This window comes from Saccoglossus kowalevskii, chromosome 20 (assembly GCF_978046115.1).
Source record: "Saccoglossus kowalevskii chromosome 20, keSacKowa6.1, whole genome shotgun sequence".
NCBI lineage: Eukaryota > Metazoa > Hemichordata > Enteropneusta > Harrimaniidae > Saccoglossus > Saccoglossus kowalevskii.
In genome coordinates this window covers 9,191,622-9,218,677 of record NC_140660.1, presented here as the reverse complement: position 1 = coordinate 9,218,677, position 27,056 = coordinate 9,191,622, and the positions used below count along the sequence as shown (strand labels likewise).

The following is a 27,056-nucleotide window of genomic DNA, read 5'->3' as shown; positions in this document are numbered from 1 at the left end:
TATGTTGAAAAGTGAGTTTGTGGTTTACTTTTTATTTCCCTGGATAATTGATGACTATGGCAACAGCAAACAAAAACAACGCCACCGCCACAACATCTTACAATACTATTTGAAAGCAAGCGAAATTGAATCCAGTTGTATTGTAGCTTGAACAAACAGTTTCTATAAAGTTGCTTTAACACACGCTAGGGGAAGGTCACGTGCCTTTGCCGCGAGACCTATGTTGATTCTGCTCCTCGTGAAATAATGCGCTCGAAAACAAATTTCAACTTTGATCTTAAACCACCCGGAAATATACAATATACAGCGCGCCGGCTTTCTTTGATTATCGTCTGCTTTCGACGTAGACAAAATACAGACGTCATTCATTTACAAATCTCGCGAGACAAGAATGATGTACATTTATCAAACCACACAAAGAGTATTGTGTGTTTTCTCTAATCGCTAACGCGACATCGTGGTTTGCATCTGATGTCCTGCCTCGGTGCCAAATCAAAGTTTATCGTTCACGACACAATTTCATTGTTTTCCGAATAGGTGGCTGGTGCACTAGTTGTCCTGAAATGTTGGCTCGTATCAGACGTCGGGTTTTAAAAAATACGATCACCAAATTTTTTTTATCATGTATCCATGGCGGTATCTATTTTACTTCCATGATATATCTTAGCCTCGTAACATGGATTGGCCACCTGACTGACTTAGACCAATCATGAATCATGGATATTAGCCTCGTTCCAGAGTATGGCAATCTGACTAATTTGAACTAACCATACTTAAGCTAAACAGAAACTAGCAACTAACTTATTGGAAATATAGATAAATATATATTTTAAAATTTTGTGTTAATGGCAATATGTAGGGCCTAGCATGTTTTCGACAGCAACCAGTGGACCAGTTAACCATATCCACTGTTTCAGATATTATAGCTGCACGGGTCAGGGGAGCAGTGAACGGGAGAGATTGGAACACTAAATGAGGAGTTAGAACAAGTTAGAACGTGACCCTGGCGGCTATTTACGTCTAAGGTCAGTTAGAGTTTACACACTCTCGGACATTTCCTCATCCATGATTTCAATTTTCTATAACACCCCCCTCAAACAAAAAAAATAGCAGGTAGTATCACCCACCACCCCTGGATTGACATGTAGTACCACCCAGCCTCGTTCAGACATTATTATATAAACCAAAAGCAAAGCCTTGATAAGTACCTAATCCTCAGCACGCGCGAAGGAATGTAGCATTTTTGCACAAAATAAATGAATATAGTCACATAAGGTCATTACTATTTGTTCGACAAGTGAAAATCCAAAAACAAATCAGTAGTAGACAGCAATAAAGGAAAGTAACAACAAAACTGTGTTCTCCTTAACCCAAAATTAACCTTTCGTAAAATAATTCTATCCAAGTTTTTTTTTTCTTCAAAAATTGTGATTAAAATCTCTTGCCAGTGGGAAATTTATTTAATCCCAAATTAGCAAAATAAAACAAATGTAGAAAAATACATAAAAAACGAGGAATAAGTTGCGTAGTATTTTTGGTGTGAAAAAATATGGCGCCCAAAGTGTTAACACAAAAAAAATCACGAGATGAGATTTTGAGAACACCTGCGTACTGAGTCGTTCCTCCTCGTCGTACGTGTGCGTAAATTACTGACAGAGATTCATGGCAAACTATAAGGGCAGCGAGTCATATTTGCCAAGTGTAGTATTTGTATTAATACACAAGACGTAACTTTTCAGTCGTCTCTGTGTCCTCTACGCGCCACGATCTCGACACCTGCCATACTAACGTACACAACCCTTCGACGCGTTCCACTCAAACCGTCTGCACTTCAAACAAGGGAAAAGGGATGGGTCATTTTTTCTATAGGGAGGGCGGACGTTCCACACAAATCGTCTGCACTTCAAACAAGAGAAAAGGGGTGGGACATTATTCCTTTAGGGAGGGCAGGGGTTCCACTCAAATCGTCTGCACTTCAGACTAAATATAAGGGGTCGGTCATTATTTCTATAGGAAGGGGGGGTCCACTCAAATCGTCTGCACTTCAGACTAAAGATAAGGGGTGGGTCATTATTTCTATAGGGAGGGGTGTCCACTCAAATCGTCTGCACTTCAGACTAAAGATAGGGGTGGGCCATTATTTCTATGGGGAGGGGCGTCCACTCAATTCGTCGGCAATTCAGATTACTAGTATAGATAAGGGGTGGGTCATTATTTCTGCAGGAATAAGAAGTCTACACAATTCATTGATACATTCGTCGACACTCTAGACTAGAGATAAGGGGCGTGTCATTATTTCTACGGGCGAGGGTTTCTGGTCAATATGCTACTTATGGTCTTTGACTGCGGTGCACAAAATTCAGTAAAAATATTCCATGTCAAAATCTGTCTAAAATCTGTCAGCAGTATGCAGGTCACTTTTATTTGCTTTTATGTGAATTTTGAGAACTAATGTCAACTAACATGAATCATGATAATCTTTTAATGAAAACACATTCTGTCATTAAAACTCACCAATCAAATGTTTATACATCTTGACGTCAAGTACCTTGTACAAATACACCATTACCGCATTGGCGTGTTTGTAACTACATAGCATGTTTTTTGTAACTACATAGCATGTTCATGTAACTACATAGTATCTTTTTGTAACTACATAATATGTTCTCGTAACTACATAGTATGTTTTTGTAACTACATAGCATGTTCATGTAACTACATAGTATCTTTTTGTAACTACATAATATGTTCTCGTAACTACATAGTATGTTGATGTAACTGCATAGCATGTTCTTGTAACTACATAGTATGTTCATGTAACTACATAATATGTTCTTGTAACTACATAGTATGTTTTTTCTAACTACATATTATTTTTAACTACATATTTTTTGTAGCAAAACATTATTTTTGTAACTACATATTATGTTCTTGCAACTACATATTATGTTCTCGTAACTACATAGTATGTTTTTGTAACTACATAGCATGTTCATGTAACTACATAGTATCTTTTTGTAACTACATAATATGTTCTCGTAACTACATAGTATGTTGATGTAACTGCATAGCATGTTCTTGTAACTACATAGTATGTTCATGTAACTACATAATATGTTCTTGTAACTACATAGTATGTTTTTTCTAACTACATATTATTTTTAACTACATATTTTTTGTAGCAAAACATTATTTTTGTAACTACATATTATGTTCTTGCAACTACATATTATGTTCTTGTAACTACATAGTATGTTTATGTAACTACATAGTATTTTCGCTGTAACAACACATAATGTTTTCTTCACTACACATTATTTTTCGACTGCAGATTATAATTGTTCTCCGTTTCGTCTTGCCCCCCGGTACAAACATTTTTCGTCCCTGATTACCAAATAGGAAAGAGATTACAAAATAGTTTACTGTCTGTCTCGTTCTATTTCGAGAATTGGTTGTCATGGAAACCAAGTATTGCTATATCTGAAAGTAAACACCGGGCGCAGAATTGCAATATATAGCACAGGAAAGTCAATAAAATAACGTTTACTCACCCAAACTCGATGGTAATAATTTAAACAGTGTAAACATATCATATCCACGAAGAACAAATCTCGTGATATTTTATTATAAAGCAGAGGTGATTCATTACTCTCCTTTTTATGAAAAAAAAATATTCGGTTTTATGTGATATATTTGTACGTTATCACATCTTAAAGATATCCGCCATGTTGTTCATACAAGTTCACAGAAAGCTATAATGTAATGACCAAAATGTATTCAGAAAGGGCGTCATCGTCTGATTACATCATCGCATCGTGACATATCCAGCGTATTGCTCGTCTTAGTTAGTACTGATTGAAAGTTTTAATGTGATGACTATCTTCTTTTTAGCAAGGGGTTCACCGACAGAGTACGTCATCAATCCCGCCATTTTGTCCATACAAGTTTGCTGAAAAGTGTAATGTAATGGCTAACATTTTTTTAGACAGGGCGCCGCCGTTCGACTATGTCGTAGCCTAGTGGTGATATCCGCCATCATTCTCCTTCCCAGAGTTCCTTGCGGTTAGATCACCAAAAGTATATATATATATATATATGCCTGGGAGATCTTACGAAGCTATAATATATTACATTTATGTAGCCAGGGTGTTACAGTCACATTAATGAAATCTATTTATTCAAAATTCCATTTAAATTTCAGATCACGAGCATTTTTTTCTTCTGTGAAACTTTAGTAGTCGTCTGAACCTTTGTAGTCGTCTGGTGTAAAGTGGGATACGCACAAGCTGGTCAATTGACAAATTGAGGCATCACGTGACGCGACCCCTTTTGAACACTATTTTATTCCCGCTTAAAACATTTGTCACATTTTTGTGTATTTTTCCAAAAATTTTGGCCAAATTGACAAAATTTATCATTGGCTGCCGATCTTGATCAAAATTTGTAAAAAAATACGTAAAATAAATATGCAAATCTATATATTGTGAAAGATGGTAAAAGTTTCTACCGAATATGACCCACTACGATACATTTTCGCGCGCAATGCACAGCTACATCATAACAGTTTGAAACTGGACTGTGCGATTTCCATGAATCTCGTGGCAGTGACACGTGACTAAAAGTAAAAGTAAAGTAGAACGCGGATATGATGTAGACGAGTGGTATTCAATTTACTGATAAATGTATCGCGGGCATTCACCGGATACCCACAATACACTGCGACAGCATGGGACTCCGTGTCTTCCGGAGTGAAGTTTAAAGTAGTTCATTTGTGAATAAAACTGCACTACACTTTTTCACACACAAAATCTGACCGGTATATACATAGTATAATGCAAATTTAAAGTCTGGTACAAGTAAGTGTTTCCATGACGACACGAACTATGGCGGCCATTTTAAATAAGAAAATTGCATAAACTAGGCCGGTAGTTTGAAATTTACATTAATTGTTCATGTAGATGTTCATGAATTACCCTGTAGTCAAACAAACTTTGAAATTCGTGTTTCGTCAATAGGTGATTTTCCGTACAATTGCGAGATCTCGCGAGATGCATGAAAGACGCGCGACGAACGTCTGCCGCAAAAATCGAACGATTTGATTTTGAACTGGAATTTCCTTATTTCGTAGCTCACACCGACCGGCCGATCTTCGACAGAGGAATATTGCTTCCGAATACCCTTACTTAATCGAAATTGCCTATCATCAAATGTATACAGCACATTATTAAGCATGGAAATGTCCCCAAAATACTTTCGCGTTTGTCGAATCCCACGCGATGTTTGACGCGACTACGACGCTATGACCTTTGTTTGTCCTGTTTTTACGTTCGATTTCACGCATAACGCGTGATTCTCGCAGTGTACGGAAAATGGTCTATATATTCGTGTCCGATGTCATTGACTGGCAGAAGAAGAAAAAATAGTTAAGACAGGTGTGTTAGAAAGATGTCAGGCACTTTTCAAGGTCATTTGTAAGTTGTAACATTTTGAGTTGAGTAACGCCGATGAAAATTCATTTTATTAAAATGACGTGAATTTCTTCGAACAACCATTGATAAAAAAAAGTTAATAATCTGTCACGTTGTTTCCGTAAATCGTGTAGAATATTACCTTAGTGGACAGTGCGTACGTGAGTAAGCCCAGTAGAGGTATCCATTTCAAAGGATTTAAACTAAGTGGCGACCGAATGTAGTTCTTTACTGTCGGACACTGTGGGGGTAATAACGGTTAATTCATCTATTTCTAATTCATAGACTATGTCCGCTCTCAAAGAAAACACGTCTCGCCCTTATTAAAGAATAAAAGGCGGACACATAAACGTTGGCGAATCAAATTAGAAGGCTTCCATTGAGAACGACAGGGGGTATGGAACGTTTTACACTGATCGTACGACGCAACCAAGCGCCGAGAATGGCCGTAAAGGCGTTTTTATAATAACCTTATTAAAGTCACTATAGATGTCTGAATTAACACGTGATGTCGGGTATAATTGCTACCACTGACAAAGTACCGACACCATCAAGACAGCGTCCCCGACAATCGCGGAAGGCCACTTCTGGTCAACGAAACGTAAATTAAATTATACTTGCATGCATGCGATGGCTAGGTGTACTGTCGATTTTACATTACGTTTGTCACTTGCACGTTTGCATGAACGTATCTGCATTTGTGTGTTTAAATGACAATACATTACCGCGTCGATAATTGTAAACAAAACACCAGACTTATTTAATTATCAGATGTCACTCGTTTTATTCCCACGTGGCGAAAAAGCGTCACTTGTATTACATTTTTTTTATTTTCGTTTTTATCAATGTATTTATGCGGTTTTAATATAAATACGTCTGAGGGGTGTGTCCCGATGGCGAGCTTATATGAATTCCCGTCTAGTCGCTCGTCGGCGAGTTCTGTGATGCAAGCAAAGCGACAATGCGTGCCGGTGAACTCCACTCATTGACGGCGCCTCTCGCGAAGACGCCATTTTGAACTCCAAGATGAAGTAGAGCCCGGGTGATTAAAGTTGCACTCCGTGATCATTCATGTAGCTTTATTGGGGTCTTGGAACTATCATGAGACACATTTGGCGATAGCAATATGCGTAAATTGAGGGAATATTTAAAGATTCGCCCGAATTCGCCGCTGTATAGAATTACTGCCGGCACAGAAGCAAATCTTCGCGAATCCATGCGTATCAAAGCACTATTCCAAAGCGTTAGTAACTGATTTCCAGCATATAATCTAAATGATCGCCAATATTTGGTCGCGTTGAAAATGGAACGTTTAAGTCTGGCAATTCAAATTCTTCACCACTGAGCGTGTTACTACACATATACGCAATGCATTATGGGAGAGAACTTCCGATTTTGCGTTACTTGCATGTTACTGCGTATATATGCAATGCATTATGGGAGATGAACTTTCCATTGTATATAATGGAAAATATTATCATACTTGATGCAATATTAGGATTCATATCAATAATAATAAATAGCGAAGGCGGTGATCATGTTACACTTAAACAGTGTATTTTATGCGCGTGCTGTGTAACGTCACTGCGGGTCCAATAGTCGAACAGAACGCAGCGCGACGACCGCCGCCATTTAACGCATAGAAAGGAAATGGGATAGAGGGCCCAGGCGGTACTTGAAACTTTTGAATTAACGTGAAACTGTGGAAATGCAAACCTCGGGTGTATATTTCAGTATCTGATATAAAAGGGTTGCACTTATATGTCGGATTAGGTCTAAATGGGTTGGGCGCTGAATAATCGCTTCTGAAATAGCTGTAGTTTGAAATGCTATACTTTAATATTGTTTTTTACATTCCTCACACATCCTTACAAACTCGGATTTTCAAGAGCCCAATCAAATACACAACTTAACTGATTTTAAAAAACAAGGTATTTAGATATAAAATATTGAGTTCGCACTGGTCTACATGGGTTGGAAGAGGTTGCATATTGGGGTGGTACATTCCATTTTGTCCGAACCACTCAATGGTGTTGGTCACGTACTGTTTATTCCCTTGGGTTCCAAAGTTAACTGTTGCCATAGAAACCTGAATGATTGTTACCTGTAGAAATTTGGAAATTAAGTTCATTTGGTCCAAAATAAACAAAGAAATTGTAGTTAACACGGGGAAGCCGTCACCTATCCATGTGACAGACGGCCATGGCGTGTCGTTGTTTACAAACAAACGTTTACTGATAAGCCTTTGCGTTTTAGCGTGCGTTGTTATCGTCGCTTGGGACTCAATTCCCTCGCGTGCGCAGGTGACGACCCCCTCCGATTTAAATGAACGAAAAATAAAAAAAAGATAAATGTTGCCCCAGAATTATCGCGGAAAACATTGTCGCATTCAAACTGTTAATATATTGACAAAAAAACATTTGAATACTAATGAATTCACTTCACCACAAGAATTGTATTTTCATAGCGCAAACTGCCGTGTTTGTGACAGGCAACTACTTACGCCCTTGACATACATTTTGAATGAAATTGCACGTGAGTGTCAACTCATCGAGTTTTATCAGCTTTTTTTCCTTTTGATGTGAATGTACATGAATGCAACCTCAAAAGCGTGAAACGGTGTGTCAATGTCACGTGACAGTTTGTCTGAGTATATCATCAAATGCGCCATCTTGTTCGTAACCAGTCGTGATAAAATCACTTATATATACCTCCATGTGTACGGTGAACCAACTTCGAAGCAGTCTGCGTAAATTGGGAATATATACATTATGTCAGCAAATCAGACAACACAATTTAACCTTCAAACACTTGTTTTGACCTTTCTAAAAAGAACAATTAAACGAGTAATTGGTGATAATGTTGATAACTATCTTTCAACGGGTTTACATTGAACGAAAGGAAAGCCTTGAAGTCCATGGTTATAACGGAATGTTGACTTTTGTAATCAATTTGTCGTTAAGAGTATGTACATATTGAAAACAAATACCTTCCGGGGATCACAGCGGAAAGTTAAAACAAATCGCTATATTTGAAGTTGTCCGTACAACCATGGAGCTTTTAGCTTTTAGCTCCATGGTGCAACCAACCTTCTAACCGCCATTTCCAACTTTCGTCTTCCTCCCCAAAGCAGTTGCTATTAAATATTGTATTGTATCTATAGCAACTTCATGATCAAAAGCTGTTGGTTATTAGAAGTTAGATTAGCCCAGAATTAGCATTGAAATTAGCGAAGATTTCACCCGTGTAAACGATGTCAGATTTTGTCTGATTGTTCCAAAATTAACATTTAAAAAAATATATTCAACATTTCGGGCTAAAACCTGTTATGTGTGGTTACCCCTAAAATAATACTAAAATTGTAAACAAAACTCAATATTGGTAAAATCAAAACTAAGAATGATTTGTTATTGTTAGTTTAACCTAGTTATTTTAGTAAATAACTATAATAATGATTAGTGAGGGTAGTATTTCATTGCCAGCCGCTACTGCTGTACTTCCTGACTTTCCCGTGTACTGACTGCAAACGACAGTGCAACTTGCCACAGAATGTGACGTCTCAGTTTCCAGTGACAGTGCAAAGGTCATAGCGACGTGATTGGTAACTCTTATCTGCACTAATAATCGATGGTTTTAATAAGTTGATATCTCGCTATGTAAATCAAAACAAGCACTTTGAGTCGCTCTGATGATTTGCCGCCTTCTCTCCCGTAAATGCTTTGTACCACGCCCACCTGCACACATGGCCACATCAATATACCACCCGAGTACTTGTTGAGTGTTTTGTTTGCCTTCCCATGGTTCAATATAATAACTACAGGTATATTTCACTGGCCGCATGCTCCACTTCAAACATTACACGCAGTGGCATTTCGTTAATTAACTATTTTGAATTTTTTTATATAATTAATAATAAATGTATTTTTTTCTTCACTCTTAGAGGTGCAAAGACAGATTGAATTCACTTGCGATATCAGTGATGAACCAGTGGCCTGGAGTCAAACTTCGTGTTACCGAGGGCTGGGACGAGGATGGACACCACGCGCCCAACTCTTTACATTACGAAGGACGCGCCGTGGATATAACGACCAATGACAGGGATCGTACCAAATATGGCATGCTTGCGAGGTTAGCCGTGGAGGCAGGTTTTGACTGGGTGTTTTACCAGTCTCGCGCGCATGTGCACTGTTCTGTTAAAGCAGGTGAGTCAAAGCGTCCCTTAGCTATTCTAGTTAGTCACGGTGATTTGTAGGTCACGCGTGATTGGCTAGTTCCAGTGATAAAAACTCATCACGTCTGTATATACTAAACGGAGAAAAATTACTTTGATGTTTTCAAATGATGACAACTACAATTTATCACTGACTAATGCTTTTATCATGTGACTTAGCAAATCACTGAATCAGTCAATCATGACTGTTTCAATCACGTGCTTGTTGCGCATTGCGTCATGTCATTGCGGCATATAGACGGTGTTGCGCATTGCGTCACGTCACTACACACGTCATTGCGTCATGTTTCGATGTGCGTCACGTCGCTCTACACGTGATTGCGTCAAATAGACGTTGTTGCGCATTGCGTTACGTCACTATACACGTCATTGCGTCATGTTTCGATGTACGTCACGTCGCTCTACACGTGATTGCGTCATATAGACGTTGTTGCGCATTGTGTCACGTCGCTCTACACGTATTTGCGCCACATAGACAATGTATTTTATACGCGTTGAATACGTCACTATGAGTCCCATATCCAACAGAACACGGTGCGATGACCACCGCCCTTTAATATTAATGAAACGTTTATGGGGCAATGCATAGTTAAACGGATTTTTCAGTTTCCAAAACAGACTGCTGTATAAAAGGGTCAATTGGTTAAAGGTCAATCAAGTTTATCCACTCTTTCTTAACACCGACTGGAAGTTTATCGTTTCCTCACTTGTGTTGACAGTGGTGTGGTCACGTGTGGTCTCCAAATTATTAATAGTGAAATATACTTTTTTATCCATTTATTCCTCAACTTATTTGTTTTTCATTTTATAAAAATATTCAATGTTTATTCTTTTTTTTTTCACTGGGATTCTAAAATAACCACTTGTTGTTTTCATAAACTTTCTTCACATGAAATGAACTCAATGGAAAACACATCATACTTAGGGGATCTGATTTTGATATTTCACCCAGTAAGACCACCTAACTTTCATTACATTTGCATCAATACTTGTTGGCGTGGTAGAGGAACCGCATTTTTTCTGTAAATGGGGTACGAACCGCGGTCACTGTGGTCACTGGAGCAAAATGGTTGCACGTCATCAACCGAACAAACATACCCAGAAACCGTGACGATGACCTACCCATAAAGCACCGGGAGAATAAACACCTGCCATGCCAGTACATGCCCACTGTTTTTGTGAAAACAGAAAACTGGTTCGAACCACTTCACCGATTCATTTGGAGTAGACCAGTGTGTTTATTTTCTGGAGGGGGAGGGGCTAGGTTAGAATAAGAAAAATCAGAGAACTCGTTTTCGCGATAGTGTAGACACTACAGTTACACACAAGTCTGCACGCGAAACCAACATGACTTGATCATCAGGAAACAAACATACTGATCAATCCATAGATTAACCTAACCCCTTCCCAATGAAAATAATGGCCAACCCTTAATTTGGTATAAGGACCAATATACGATTCGCGCAGTACATTGTCTGGTGTTTTGGCACAATTTAGTAGGAACGATCGAAATGTGCGAGTCGATATTCATACTCTTAATATCCTGAGCAGGAACGTGATGCCCACACTGTCAATTCGTTTTCTTGAAGCATCGTCTTTTTTATTGCGGAAACTCTAAGAGTATTGGATTTTTCAGTGATTGGTGAGAAACACGTGTAACTGTGTTTATTGTTTAATTTGCTGTTTGCTTTAGATGGATCATTTGATTTAATAGGATGTGGAAGAGAATTGATGAAATAACCAGAACACAAATCAAACCATTATCGGACAGTAAGCAAATAACACCGAATAAACGGCAAGGTAAAGACTATGTCTAATTATAGTAAATACGTACTGCGTGCGTGACTCGAACCGGCGCTCGCGTACGGCACCTAATCGCCTAGCTTCACGCCACTACACGTCTTCCCCTCGGCCACCGGGCATCCCCAAAAAAGGATGCTTAATAACCGAGCTTATTACGTGCAGAGAACGTGAAACCCGTCCACGCGATACGCGCCACACAGCATGGCCAGAATGCGATATTTATATTTATATGCGATATATAATGCGATAAGCATCCTTTTTGGGGGATGCCCGGTGGCGGAGGGGAAGACGTGTAGTGGCGTGAAGCTAGGCGATTAGGTGCCGTACGCGAGCGCCGGTTCGAGTCACGCACGCAGTACGTATTTACTATAATTAGACATAGTCTTTACCTTGCCGTTTATTCGGTGTTATTTGCTTACTTTACTTCCTATGTCGACAGCAACTATGAGTTTAAAAATTATTTCTCAGTACTTATTCACTGTTAAAATGCTGTACCATTACTTTCACCATCCTACTACAGCCAGATCTGAAGGCCTTTGCCGCATTCTGGCCATGCTGTGTGGCGCGTATCGCGTGGACGGGTTTCACGTTCTCTGCACGTAATAAGCTCGGTTATTAAGCATCCTTTTTTGGGGATGCCCGGTGGCCGAGGGGAAGACGTGTAGTGGCGTGAAGCTAGGCGATTAGGTGCCGTACGCGAGCGCCGGTTCGAGTCACGCACGCAGTACGTATTTACTATAATTAGACATAGTCTTTACCTTGCCGTTTATTCGGTGTTATTTGCTTACTTTACTTCCTATGTCGACAGCAACTATGAGTTTAAAAATTATTTCTCAGTACTTATTCACTGTTAAAATGCTGTACCATTACTTTCACCATCCTACTACAGCCAGATCTGAAGGCCTTTGCCGCATTCTGGCCATGCTGTGTGGCGCGTATCGCGTGGACGGGTTTCACGTTCTCTGCACGTAATAAGCTCGGTTATTAAGCATCCTTTTTTGGGGATGCCCGGTGGCCGAGGGGAAGACGTGTAGTGGCGTGAAGCTAGGCGATTAGGTGCCGTACGCGAGCGCCGGTTCGAGTCACGCACGCAGTACGTATTTACTATAATTAGACATAGTCTTTACCTTGCCGTTTATTCGGTGTTATTTGCTTACTTTACTTCCTATGTCGACATTATCGGACAGTGTCCGTTAGCGTGGCACATTAGTGTATTTCCTGGTAGAACTACTTAAGTCCACTTTTTTTTATAATAATTTGGTATTTGTTGAAAAGTATATTTAAGAAAAAACTTCATGAACTCGTTGCTTACGGGGTTGAGGACAATAGGTGATTTTCCGTACAATTGCGAGATCTCGCGAGATGCATGAAAGACGCGCGTCGAACGTCTGCCGCAAAAATCGAACGATTTGATTTTGAACTAGAATTTCTTTATTTCGTAGCTTACATTGACCGGCCGATCTTCGACAGCGGAATATTGCTTCCGAATACCCTTACTTAATCGAAATTGCCTATCATCAAATGTGGACAGCACATTATTAAGCATGGAAATGTCCCCGAAATACTTTTGCGTTTGTCGAATCCCACGCGATGTTTGACGCGACTACGACGCTATGACCTTTGTTTGTCCTGTTTTTACGTTCGATTTCACGCATAACGCGTGATTCTCGCAGTAAACGGAAAATGGTCTATTAAGAATCGACTCCTATTTGAGGTGTGTATGCCACTGGCCGAGTTTCATTCGCGGACGGATGCGTCTGTAAAATAATGTATTTTCGCTTGGGATGTTTTCGCTGAAGGGATGATTCAGTGAAAATAAAAGCCAGTGAATATATTTTTTGTTCTATATTTTGTGTTCAACTCATCAAAAATCAATGAAAATAAAACACTCAAAAAGTCTTGTCAGCGAAAATTAATATCAGGTAAGATAAAGACTAAGTCTCACTTATCCGATCTATATGTTTTTCATCTTTATTCAGTTTTTTTTGGTAAAGCATCGAAAACATCACTTTTCCGTAAACACTTTTTTCAGTCACGAGTAAAACAACGAAAACGCCTTTTTCATACCACGTTTTTTTCTATGACCAAATTTTTTTTCCGTGAAGCAACGAAACATCACTTTTTTATAATCATATTTTCAGAAAAGCAACTAAAATGTAAAATTTTAATAATTACTTTTCTTTACAGTTAAAGCAACTAAAAATTATGTTTTTATAATCACGTTTTTGGTAGAGCAACGAAAACTCACTTTTTTTAAACAACGAAAATGTCACTTTTCTATAATCGCATTTTTTCAGCACGACATCACTTCTACCACGTGCTATTTCCCACGTTTTTTTTTTCTTTCTAACATTTGTCACTAAAGAACAACCTCCATTAAAGAATCAATAAAGCGTGTTGTCTGTCCGTCTACCACAAACCGTGGGATCTACTCTTGAACAAACTCACTCCGTGAGCGAATTTAACAAAATGTGACCAAAAAACGATAAGGCTAAATGGGGTCAATACACTTTGTAACTTAATAAGCTTGTCAAGGACTCGCAGTGTTGGATTACATCCATGCCTATACAAAGTAAAAAGGGTTGATAAATTAGAAGGTGTTCGGTAGAGTTAAAAATCTACCACTTAAGTCGTCGTTAAACTGAGTAAACACAAGGCATACGTGGATGACTAGGTACCTAGTTGGTCGTCACATTAGAAACGCGTCCAGCGTTGGACAGGTACCCAGTTAGCTGTCACATTAGAAACGCGTCCAGCGTTGGACAGGTACCTAGTTAGCCATCACATTAGAAACGCGTCCAGCGTTGGACAGGTACCTAGTTGGCCGTCACATTAGAAACGCGTCCAGCGTTGGACAGGTACCTAGTTGGCCGTCACATTAGAAACGCGTTCAGCGTTAGACAGGTACCTAGTTGGCCGTCACATTAGAAACGCGTTCAGCGTTGGACAGGTACCTAGTTTGCCGTCACATTAGAAACGCGTCCAGCGTTGGACAGGTACCTAGTTAGCTGTCACATTAGAAACGCGTCCCAGTTTTGAACAGGTATCAAACTAAGCCGTCACATTAGAAACACGTCCCAGTTTTAAACAGGTATCAAACTAAGCCGTCACATTATAAAAGCGTCCCAGTTTTGAACAGGTATCTAATTAAGCCGTCACATTAGAAACACGTCCCAGTTTTGAACAGGTATCTAATTAAGCCGTCACATTAGAAACACGTCCCAGTTTTGAACAGGTATCTAACTAAGCCGTCACATTAGAAACGCGTTCCTGTTTTGAACAGGTATCTAACTAAGCCGTCACATTAGAAACACGTCCCAGTTTTGAACAGGTATCTAACTAAGCTGTCACATTATGAAAGCGTCCCAGTTTTGAACAGGTATCTAACTAAGCCGTCACATTAGAAACACGTCCCAGTTTTGAACAGGTATCTAACTAAGCCGTCACATTAGAAACACGTCCCAGTTTTGAACAGGTATCTAATTAAGCCGTCACATTAGAAACGCGTTCCTGTTTTGAACAGGTATCTAACTAAGCCGTCACATTAGAAACACTTCCCGGTTTTGAACAGGTATCTAACTAAGACGTCACATTATAAAAGCGCCCCAGTTTTGAACAGGTATCTAATTAAGCCGTCACATTAGAAACGCGTTCCTGTTTTGAACAGGTATCTAACTAAGCCGTCACATTAGAAACACGTCCCAGTTTTGAACAGGTACCTAACTAAGCCGTCACATTAGAAACACTTCCCGGTTTTGAACAGGTATCTAACTAAGACGTCACATTATAAAAGCGCCCCAGTTTTGAACAGGTATCTAAGTAAGCCATCACTTAATAACCACGTCCCAGTTTTGAACAGGTATCTAACTAAGCCGTCACATTATAAAAGCGTCCCAGTTTTGAACAGGTATTTTACTAAGCCGTCACATTATAAAAGCGTCCCAGTTTTGAACAGGTATCTAACTAAGCCGTCACATTACAAACACGTCCCAGTTTTGAACAGGTATCTAACTAAGCCGTCACATTATAAAAGCGTCCCAGTTTTGAACAGGTATCTAACTAAGCCGTCACATTATAAAAGCGTCCCAGTATCGAACAGGTATCTAACTAAACCGTCACATTAGACACACGTCCCAGTTTTGAACAGATATCTAATTAAGCCGTCATATTATAAAAGCGTCCCAGTTTTGAACAGGTATTTAACTAAGACGTCACATTAGAAACACGTCCCAGTTTTGAACAGGTATCCTAACTAAGCCGTCACATTAGAAACGCATTCCTGTTTTGAACAGGTACCTAGTTTGCCGTCCCATCAGGCGGATACACGGATTCGTTCGTTGTATGACAATCACTAAAGTTTTTGTTCAATAAAACCCGAACAATACCGAAACACTACTATGTGTAGTCGCTCCATGCAAATTTGGGCATGCACGTGCACGTGTCACCAAGCTACTTCGACGTAATAACAAATTCGATCGAAAAAAAAACGGTTTCATGTTACAGAATGTCTTTTTCAAGTATAAGTTACCCTTGTGGGAGATGAGATTTACATTCTTTCTCTCTGTGACATCACGTCCGGGCACTTACCTTGCAATGGTGATTTCAAGACCGAAATGTCCCATTTAAATATGGAGATTTCCTTTCATCGGTCATTACCAGTATTTTGATTTGAAAACTTGATTCAAAAAAGTTACGAGTACAAAACACCCGGACATTGCCAGTATAGATACAACAGATAGAAGTTTAGTGCTTTGGCTCACTTTATTTCCACATACATTAAATATTACACAGATTTGATTTCATTCTTTCAGACCCAAAGCCTCTATTATAGAGGGACTGTGTTTCAGAGTATATCTATCTTTATAAACAGTTGTCTCGCATCGCGCGTTCGAATGCCACGTAAACGACGCATGGGACCCATTTCGTTACGATTATGGCGCTTTTTATATAGCTCATATTAGATAACTTAAGGACAATCTTTTCTAAATATTTTATCATTCGGATCGTATTGATAATAATATGAATATAATTATAATATGAATATAATTCATAATAGGGTCACTAGAAAAGTTTTTTTGAGAAATACAGTCATAATCATAATATTCCCCACAAAATACTGAAAAACATGTCTTTTTTAGCTAGCATGTTATTTTACCTAATTTAGCTAATCTGCAATTTCGCTAAATTAAGATGTCGCTAATTAGAATAGATTATATTCTCACAGTAACATTATTGGCACTTTAGCTAAATTAAGATTCAGTTTAATTCATGCATTGAGTCAAATTCGCTAAAATGGCATGTAGCTATTTCAAAGTGTTTTACTGTACATTCTAGTATATACTTATGGGAAGTAATCTCCCACAATGCAATGCATTTATGCTCATTAACACGCACATTGGTGCAAACTTGGAATTCAGTCGTAACACACAATTTGCGCCGCTGAGTATATCTCCCGATTGGATAGTGTTCATGTGAGGTACCCTGCTGCCTGGCGGTGACAGGTATTTTGGTGGTGTCCACAGAAACCCCGTCTTTCGATCGAAGAATGCTTGATCAAACACGGGCCCGGGCATGTGTGTATTTAAGGACGGTACTTTGTCAAATGAAAGCACATATGTGATGTTTAGAAGAAGGAATTGGGACGCTATGCCCTGCTTTAAAAGGCCACTTTTGCTTTGATTGACCGACACATATTTTCTAAACTGATCTAAATCCACCATGTCAAGGTATTAGTCACGCGTGTTTTATAAGATTGTTTATGATTGGTTACCAGCCATAGCCATAACACATCCAGCCAATAACATTTCATTTTAATTGAGCAACTAAGAAGAGGTTTATAAGATTGTTGATGATTGGCTATCTAACCATAAATCACACATCCGACAAGCCAATAAGCTCCTGTGTTGAAAGGACAACACGAAAAAACAAAACAATATAAATAATTTTTGTTAAATATTGTTCTTCTTGAAATGCAAGTCGGACTTCGATAACCTTTTAAACAGTTCTAACAACGTACGCCAAAAACGCAAAGGCTCATGGGTAGACGCAGGTTTTGTAAACAATGACACGCTATGGCCATCTGACGCCTGCACAGGTGACGACTCCCCCGCTTTAATGCATTTCCGTGGACGACGAAAAAATAGCGCGTAACTTTATTTTGGATAGTTTAATTTAAATATATATACCTTTGGCATAATTGTGCACAAGATATCCCGAAATGATTTTCCATTTGCACTGGAGTAAGATGGCAACGAACACATTGACGGTTACGTCAGTTCCGGTAATCGAATTAATGTTATATGCAATACGTTATAGGGTTCCTGATTGGCTACCCAAGCCTGAAACCTAAAAGACAGACTAATCAGTGAGCAGCTTGTTTGTTGATCAGTTTTTTTTTTCGACGAATCAAAATCGCCTTCGACACTCAACTATGATATTATCGTCTTCAGCTCTTTTCTGCGAATCTGTTTTTTTTTTCGGGCATGCACATAATAACTTCTCACTATCGTCCACGCCGCTTTGTTAACAGTCCACTTCCACCTTGTTTGGTTGCATGTTAAAAATATTTTTGTTGAGTGGTAAGTAGGAAACTGATACGTTAACCGGTTGACAGCAAGTAGCACTCATTGAATAGTACAATCCATGCGTGACCAATTGTTCGCTTATCAGTGGAATCAGCGACCAGCAATCACTACCAAACAGACTGATTCTTATCTTACATTACTTTAATAGATGCATGAATTGATAAGAAACACCGCATAAACGTCGACGAGGTTTTGGGACGGGGAGACCTCTGCGAGTTCCCAGCTTTGAAACGCGGTCAAAGAAATGTCGTACTGTAGAATACTTTATTTTCGCTTGGAATTTATTTTCGCTGAAGAGATGCTTCAGCGAAAATAAAATGCAGCGAATATACTTTTTTCCCCTATATTTCACATTCAACTTGTCAAAAATTAGTGAAAATAAATTCCAAACAAAACACCCAAAAAGTTTTTTCTGCTGGAATGAATTTCAGCTAAAATAAAGAATTCTGTAGTATTTAAATTTGTCGCTACTGAGCACATTACTGAGCATATGTGCAATGCAATATGGAAGAGTGATTTCAAATTTTACCCCTACTGAGCATGTTACTGCACATGTAATGCATTGTGGGATATAATTCAAATGTTACATTACTGAGCATTTTACTGCACATATATGCAATGCATTTTGGGATATAATTCAAATGTTACATTACTGAGCATGTTACTGCACATATATGCAATGCATTTTGGGACATAATTCAAATTTCACACTACTGAGCATGTCACTGCACATATATGCAATGCATTTTGGGACATAATTCAAATTTCTCACTACTGAGCATGCTGCTGAGCATTTGTACAATATAATAATGGGAAAATATTACATCAATAAAAACCCACTCAATTGGAAGTTGAGTATATTTTTTTAACAATATTAGGGTTTATATCATTAAGAAAATAAGACGAAGAAATATGAAGAAATATTGTCACCACTCAAACTAGTAAAACAACATGATAACGTACACAATCCGGTGAGAATACTAACAGACAAAATGCGAATTTTGTCGTTTTACGGCAACATTTGAATCAACTTCTCGGAAAATTGTTTTTTTTCTGACATAATAACGATGACGTATGAAGAAAATATAATATATAACATTTTCAATTCTGTTTGAACTTCTCTGGAAATATGACCAGAAAGCTACCCACTGTTTGACCCATAGAGGTATAATCTGTGTATACCTCCATGTTTGACCCAAATGCGGTGCAAAGTAATACCCTTGAAAATATGCGTAAGTTAAAGCGGGGGAGTCGTCACCTACGCGTGCGTTAGATAGCCATAGCGTGTCAATGTTTACAAACAAGCGTCTACCCATGAGCCTTTGTGTTTTAGCGTGTGTTGTTATCGTCGCTTGGGACTCAATTCCCGCGCGTGCGCAGGTGACGACCCTCCCGCTTTAACTTGTTCAAATAATACTTTTTCTTTCGCATATTAGAACACTAACAGTGACCTGGGAGAGACAACAAGATAAATCGATTGTTTTACAATAGCTCAGAATCACCATTACACAAAATAACCCATCGGGCCCTTAAAAGTAATACATTGAACGCGTTTATTGTTTAATTATTTAAAAAAAAAAAAATAAGTCGGGAATATACAAATATAAAATTGTACGAAGAGACAATTTATTTTCATTTATTTTCGATATTGTTGGTTAATAAAACCGATAGATTTGCCATTCCGAATTGAATTGAGATTGACTGGTAACACTGCTTGGCGTGCACATTACCAGCATGTACGAGCTTCTTCAAGACGTTTGGTTCGATTTTTTATTAATTACCGCTGATAAAAATGTTTTAACTGACCACAGCTCGCGACTGTGACGACATACAATTTTTTCATGGAAAAATACTCATTGGTAACGATTTTTTGTCCAGGATGTACCAGAATGTGTGCATTCAGGGTTATGGAGAACTGCCGTAGCGGTGCAAGATGGCGGGCTACTTCGAGGTGTTTCTCCGCCGTATATCATAGTAACTTGTCAGAATAGCCGCGAAATGTCACTTAACGCCAGTACAAGTGCTTATTTGTCGAAGTCCATGTTCACACACGATGCGTAAACATATAACTTGTAAACGTATCAAGAATCGTGTAATATTGTCGTACGGTGTTCTACTAGCGCGTATGAAATACAGTGAAATACAGTGAAATGCTGTAGTACGGTTTTTAAAAATGAAATATCATATCGCTGTGTTGCGCATGCGCATAATGTGCGACTTTGTCGTGAAATGTCGTCATACGGTAGTGTATCATTGACGCTGCAGGTCGGCGTCTTCTACACCGTCTTTTGTGCTGGGACAGCGCTTCCGGTAACGACACAACGGGTAGTGTATATATGCGTATAATTTACGGCATTGTCGTAAACTGTCGTTGCACGGTGCTGTACATTATGCATAACGATGTAATTTTTGTGGACTGTCGTGTCGTACACTAAACATACTAGTACATGCACGCGCGTCATTCACTGTGACGCCATGCAATGTCGTGAACCAATAAACAATTGCTTCGATTCCGATAATGGAAAACATTTCCCTCATAATTTAGTATGTGTGTGTGTTTATTAATTATTTCCTCTTCCATGATTACAGTAAGTTTCATCATTGCCTGAGTGTGTCTGCCACACCGAGTCGCCGCGTCATATTCGATATGGGCGTCACGCGACGTGTCTAAAATACATTGTTTACACGAATTCGAACTCGCGCCTGTGCGACGAAAACGGCGCTTTTATAAACTTTAATAGTAAGTCGGACTGTTGCTAGGACAAAAATATGCTTAGTATTTCTCCTTCAAGGCACTACATCATTAATTAAGATCTAGTTGCATACTTTTGGCGTCAACGAACAATAAGTGGTTCTTTAAAGTTGTGGTGTCTGCCGGGGATTGTTGTCACGTGTCCGATATTATTCACATATTGGTTTGAAGATACACTATAGACGAAATTACCATAAACCTAAAAGCTATTTTGCATGTCCACGAAAAATAATTTAGCGAATTTTACTCATCAACGAAAATAGCGAAATTTAAAACACATTGAATAAATGTTGAATTATTTTGAAGTTTCGATTAATATTATGAAACTATTTTGCGGAAACTGTGGAGTAGGACATATTTGCAAAATTTGACAAAGGTTCGGTGGTAAATGGGTTATAATGTTGGGAGCACCGATCGTCGCTCGTCTCTGGGAATAGACCCTTCTTTGAACGATCGTACACCACATATATATACTCAGTATACTACGTATATATGACTACCAGGCACGAGTTCCGCCGTAATTTGCCAATTTCCGCCATTTTGAATAGCGGCAGACGACCACGTGGTGTTTGACGTTGTATCATTTACAATTCAGAATACGCTGTTTGAACGCAAATCAATAACTCTCGACAGTAGGACTATATGATATCGTGAGGAAGTTTGGAGAGAATACGGTGTAGAGTTTCAGTTTGCTGGCGACACCGTGGCTACTACGTCTCGCTTAAAAAGTCTTTTGATAACATTCAATATTGAAATTAGTCTAGTGGTGACCCGTGACAGACACCGACTTGACCAATCACAATGCTCGTACCACGTGATATGTATAAATACTACTCCACCAATCACGTCAGACGTATCCAACAACATGCTCAGACACAGCCCTCAGCCAATCACGTTGGACGTACCAAGCAAAACCTATAACCAGTAATACGTAATAACCTACATACGTAATTCTCGAACCAAAACACGCAGCCTCGCGTTATCATGACGTAACAGTTTAGGAGCACCGACTGCCATAACGCGTTCAAACTGATTGGCATACATCTGCTTTGAAATTGAATTTGTTAAAAACAGTTCGGTATTTTCTTGTTTGACTCTCAGTCGTTGCACGCGCTGTATATGTCGCATTGAACTTATATCAAACACGTCACACCGCCTATAACCCTTTAAAATAACACAATTAAGCAATATACTTGTAAGCCACCTGACGTGCTATTTTCACCATTTGTCTAAAAATCGGTCGTCACATATGCAGGACATGTGCTATCGGACTACATCACGCGACACTCCGAGCTGTGAGTAACCCTTGACATTCCTCGAGAGCTAACGAGACCTGGTACCCAGTGCACTTCGCCTCTCGCCGGTCAAACACTCCGATTGGTGATGACTTGGAAGAAGGCGTTCTGCGGTTCTTATATTGATCTCACACCAGCTGAGTCAATAAATCAGTACATGGCTCCACGTGTATTCAACGCAGTATGTTGTTTGCGACCTCTGAGTCATGCGACACGTGCATTATTTGCAGCGATCTCCTCCGTCCAGGGTCTATATCTTTCCCTCCCCTGGGATCGTCCTTGTTGACGTTTTCTTTTGCCGTTTGCATGGTCTGTGATACTGGTCAACTTGTCTTCGCGTGTACGTGTTCTGTTATGCAAACTGTGTTGATAATATATCCAACTCCGGTTAAATATGAATCATAGTTCTAAAATGTTTTCAAATAAAACATGCGTTTTCAATTGCGATACCATCTGAACAGGTTGTCGTAATCATGGAGAACTCTTCTGTCCCTTGATTGTACGTTCTGATCCAGTTGTCTAAACTGATTTCATTGATACCGATACACTGAAAACACTTTATTTCATGATTCGTTTCAAAATCCCCGAATAACGGCTATTTCTTTCATCTTTTATCTATTTTGTGTTTGTATCTTGACACACCTTCGGTTTTATTTAAAAACTACTAAGAAAGTGGGAGCGTTAAAATATGTATATAATTTCGACTGATGGCGAAGTTTTAATGTTGTCGAAAGCTTGTATAAATTGCACCTTCATACTGTAAAATGCTTTATTCTCGTTTTAAATTAATTTTCGCTATTTTCGCTGATGGAATAATTCAGTGAAATAAAATCCATCTATTACCTATTTTCCTATATTTTACATTCAACTCGTCAAAAATTAGTGAAAATAAATTCCATACAAAAACACCCAAAAAGTCTTTTCAATGAAAATAAATTCCATACAAAACGCCAAAAAAGTCTTTTTCAGTGAAAATTAATTCCAGCTAAAATAAAGTATCTTACAGTAAACGACGACGTGTTTTACCAGACCATCACTTACGATGAATACGCCACGATCTTTCACCTCTGATTGAGTAGCCACTTAGACAGATCTTTCTCTTGATTTGATTGAATTCATCCTGACATTGAGTGGAGTACGTCTTTCATTAGTCACTCCCCGACGACAATGCTGCCGCCCAAGCGTACACTGTGTGCTCACACACAAACCAAGTCACTCCCTCATCACATATCCCTTACAATGGGTGTTGTGCAAACACCACGCTATTATTATTACTCCCCCTCTATTTACTCTCCATTTTTGTTCACGTCTTCCTTTGTCCGTTATCACCCTGGGATCGTTCACCAGCCTTCTTCACCTAAGTATCGTTTCCAGTCTCCATTCATAGGGAATTCAGATAGTCTATGATAAGTGCCTGTGGGACTCGCTTTGGGGGCGAGCCATTTTGTATCTTGAGGTGACTTTCTCGGAAAAGTGGTAGTGATGAACCATTGGTATCTGAATCACTGCTTCCCTACAGGCATCCAAAATAGAATTTCATTCAATTATGAGATAAGCCTATACCTTTTCAAATACTATATCTCGTTCTGTTATTGACGCTGATCAAGATGATACACCGATCAAAGATTACAAGGGCTCGAGGCAGAGGCACTTACGGCTTTCAGCATCATGTAGTATTTTTGTCAGAGTAGGCATACGTTCCACCATTTTATTTAGGCTCGTTCGTAGCTAGTTTTTTGATAATCACTGAAATAGTCCTCTTTTTTTCAAGACTACTTGGCAGGTAAATGTACGATTCGAAACACCGCGATTTAGTCGCTTTGTGGCATATCTGTTTACCACCGTGCGCGCCATAGAACAACTTCTGAACGAGCCTGCAGTCAATGACGTAATAGAACAACGCGCGCACCAGAAACCCGCCAATTTGACATGAGTTTTTATTGCCAAATCAGAGAAAGGTGGGGCTGATAAATAAAATCGACATGGCAACAGTGTTATAAAGATAACATCTATCTTTTAACTGCTTGATTCGATTTGAATAGTATTATGGGATGTGTAACGAGGCACTTGAGGGAGTTATCGCGGTATCTTGAAAGATCAGTTAAATGAATTGGTTCGATGCGTTGTACGACAGAGAGTAGTTTTTAAAACGACGACGAATTCTTTTTTTTTTGTCAGTTTGGCGGAACTCGAGTTTGTCAATAAAACGGTATTGTTCAGAATAAAAATTTTTTTTGCTCGATTTTCTTTGTGGATGACTCTAAAATGCATGTTTTTTTATTCACACTTTAAAGCGCTACAGCGCCTGTCCGAATTTCGTGTAAACAGACAAATGATGTATTGTACACACTTTGTATACTGGTACGTCGCTACGGGTGCCACAGCGAACACGACGCAGTACGACGTCTGTGGGCGCTTAAAGGGCGGCAGTCGTCGTGCCGCGTCCTGTTCGATATGGGACTCTTAGCGACGTACACAACGCGTGTAAAATACTGTAAAAGGGTTAATTATTCACTGGGTTTTAATTTTGCTTATTTAGCTGACTGGAAAATGCGCTAAATTAAAATCTAGTGAATATGTAAAATTTAGCATACAACACATTATCTAAATGATAAAACCGTGAATTTAAAATCCACTGAATATCGCTGAAATGGTAAATCAGCGAAATTTAAACCCAGTGAAAATTAGTCATTTTACAGTACATTGTTTATTTACATGAAATTCGAACACGTGCTGCGCGACGACCACCGCGCTTTAAACATATGCGGTGAATTTTTGTCAACCTGAAATACAAGTGATTTTATAACTTTGTTTTGTTATTATTTTTCTACATGAATTTTTTTATTCATTTTTTGTCTGCGCTTCTAAATTCCCTACAGAATGTCAATGGTTAACCCCTGATTTCAATGAATTACAGTGTCGAAACACGACCGCAGCGTGGAGACATACATTTTACATAAAATAGTGCGTCCTTCAAGGCAAATTACAAGGAATAATGGTATAACTACAGAATTGAATAGACTCTGAATGATAATGCAGGGTGGACAACCTTTGGGGATTACATGCGGACAGACTGCGAGAGACTCCCCGATATCATCTGGTAGCACTCTTATTAGTGTGGGCGAGGTGTACCTTATGTTGACGACCCCACCATATAGCTTGGTTTGACCTCTTGACCTTGCGTGTGTCACTTTTCTCATCCTAATTACGATTGCTCATTTCCGGTATTAGTGTTTTCTAATCAATCTGGACAGATATCGTGTTTCCGGTACAAGATTGAGACAGACGTGACTGCGCATACACGATGAGTCCGCTGGCGAATGTACATTTCTGAGACTGCCAAACACGCATGCGCGACATATAGACTACTCTGCCAATGCTCAGTACGTCAAAACCACCCAATCATTGGTGATGTCAAAACCCTCCCCCAAATACTAATTATTGACAGCAACTTGCTCGATTACAGACTACAAACAAACAAACATTTTTAGTTGTCTTTTTCGAAAAAAGTCGTCAAAAATGCAGAGTAGAACGTAATACTCCGTCTGTGGGATCGGTTGCTCACGCGCAACAACGTGTTCAGTTACCGTCTCGTGCATACCACGAACTATGATGAAAAAGATGTCGGGCTTGGTGACGTACTCGGACGAAAATACTTGAAGCAGTAAATAGTATATTTATTTGGGGGGGGGGGGTTAACACTATTTGGACTATTACAATAACCAAGTAAAGGGCAAGAACAGAACTCCCAAAAGGCTGTAAAATGCAGAACCCAAAATATTTGCATGCTGCCCTCAGTGTATCCACTCTCAATTGGAAACTAGCGCCGTTTTGTATAAACATTTCATCGCAAGGAGTTTCCATGTTCATTTGTATTTTTTCCACTTGTGTTGCCAGGTGAGTACAGATCTGTGACTAATACGTCGGATCACTGTAACACATCGTCTGAATTCATGAATGAGACAATAGCTAATATCCAACAAGTAAGATTACGAGAAAAGTGACAGCATAATCCCAGTGGAAGTGCCGAGAATGATCACGTGACTTCACCGGAGATGTGTCCTTTCGTACAGAAGTAACATTTCCGGCGTCTCCGAGTCCGATTTGGCGTGCGCATACTCAGTTTGAAATACTAGTATACGGTCGCTCAGATCGTTTTTGAAACAGAGGGAAATATTTGTTTCCGTCGTCTGAGAATATGACGTGCGTGCGCATGCTCAGTTTGAAATATACGATCGCGTCAGATCGTTTTTGAAACAGAGGAGAATATTTTTTCTGTCGTTTCCGAGTTCGATTCAGAGTGCGCATGCTCAGTTTTGAAATACACGGTCATGTCAGACCGTTTTTGAAACAGAGGGGGATATTTTTTTTGTCGTTTCCGAGTTCGATTCGGTGTGCGCATGCTCAGTTTTGAAATATACGGTCGCGTCAGACCGTTTTTGAAACAGAGGAGAATATTTTTGTCTGTCGTCTCCGAGCTCGATTTGGTGTGCGCATGCTCAGTTTGAAATACACGGTCGTGTCAGATCGTTTTTGCAACAGAGGGAGATAACTTTAGATCAAGTGACATTACATTACGCCGTATGCAATGGTGTGCATAACAGAACATTTGAAAATGACGTCAGTGGGGGGGACATTGACTTGAAGCCTCCGCGCCAAAATACAACTTACGCGGCACGCGTACGAATTTAATATACACATCCATATATTTTACAGGTGTCGTATAGGTCGCATTGGACCCATACGTCTCGCCTCAACAACTAGGCGGGAAAGATTTTCATCTGTAAAAATTGCACCACGTATCGATGGTGTAAATATCATGACCTGTTGACCACCTTTACTTCCGATTTATCATAACATATCGGATATGACGTACACGAATGACATAACCTAACACATAAATCACGAGCACGTGCCATTTCA

At 39.2% G+C, this 27,056-nt stretch overlaps 1 protein-coding gene across 1 annotated transcript in view; it reads left to right on the top strand.

The window, feature by feature from the left end:
- Positions 1–27,056, top strand: part of LOC100303518 (hedgehog) — a 42,522-nt gene that overhangs the window by 11,772 nt on the left and 3,694 nt on the right. Inside the window, 1 exon segment of the mRNA XM_002740152.5 lies at positions 9,409–9,670. Within this exon segment, the coding sequence (XP_002740198.1) occupies positions 9,409–9,670 (262 nt within the window).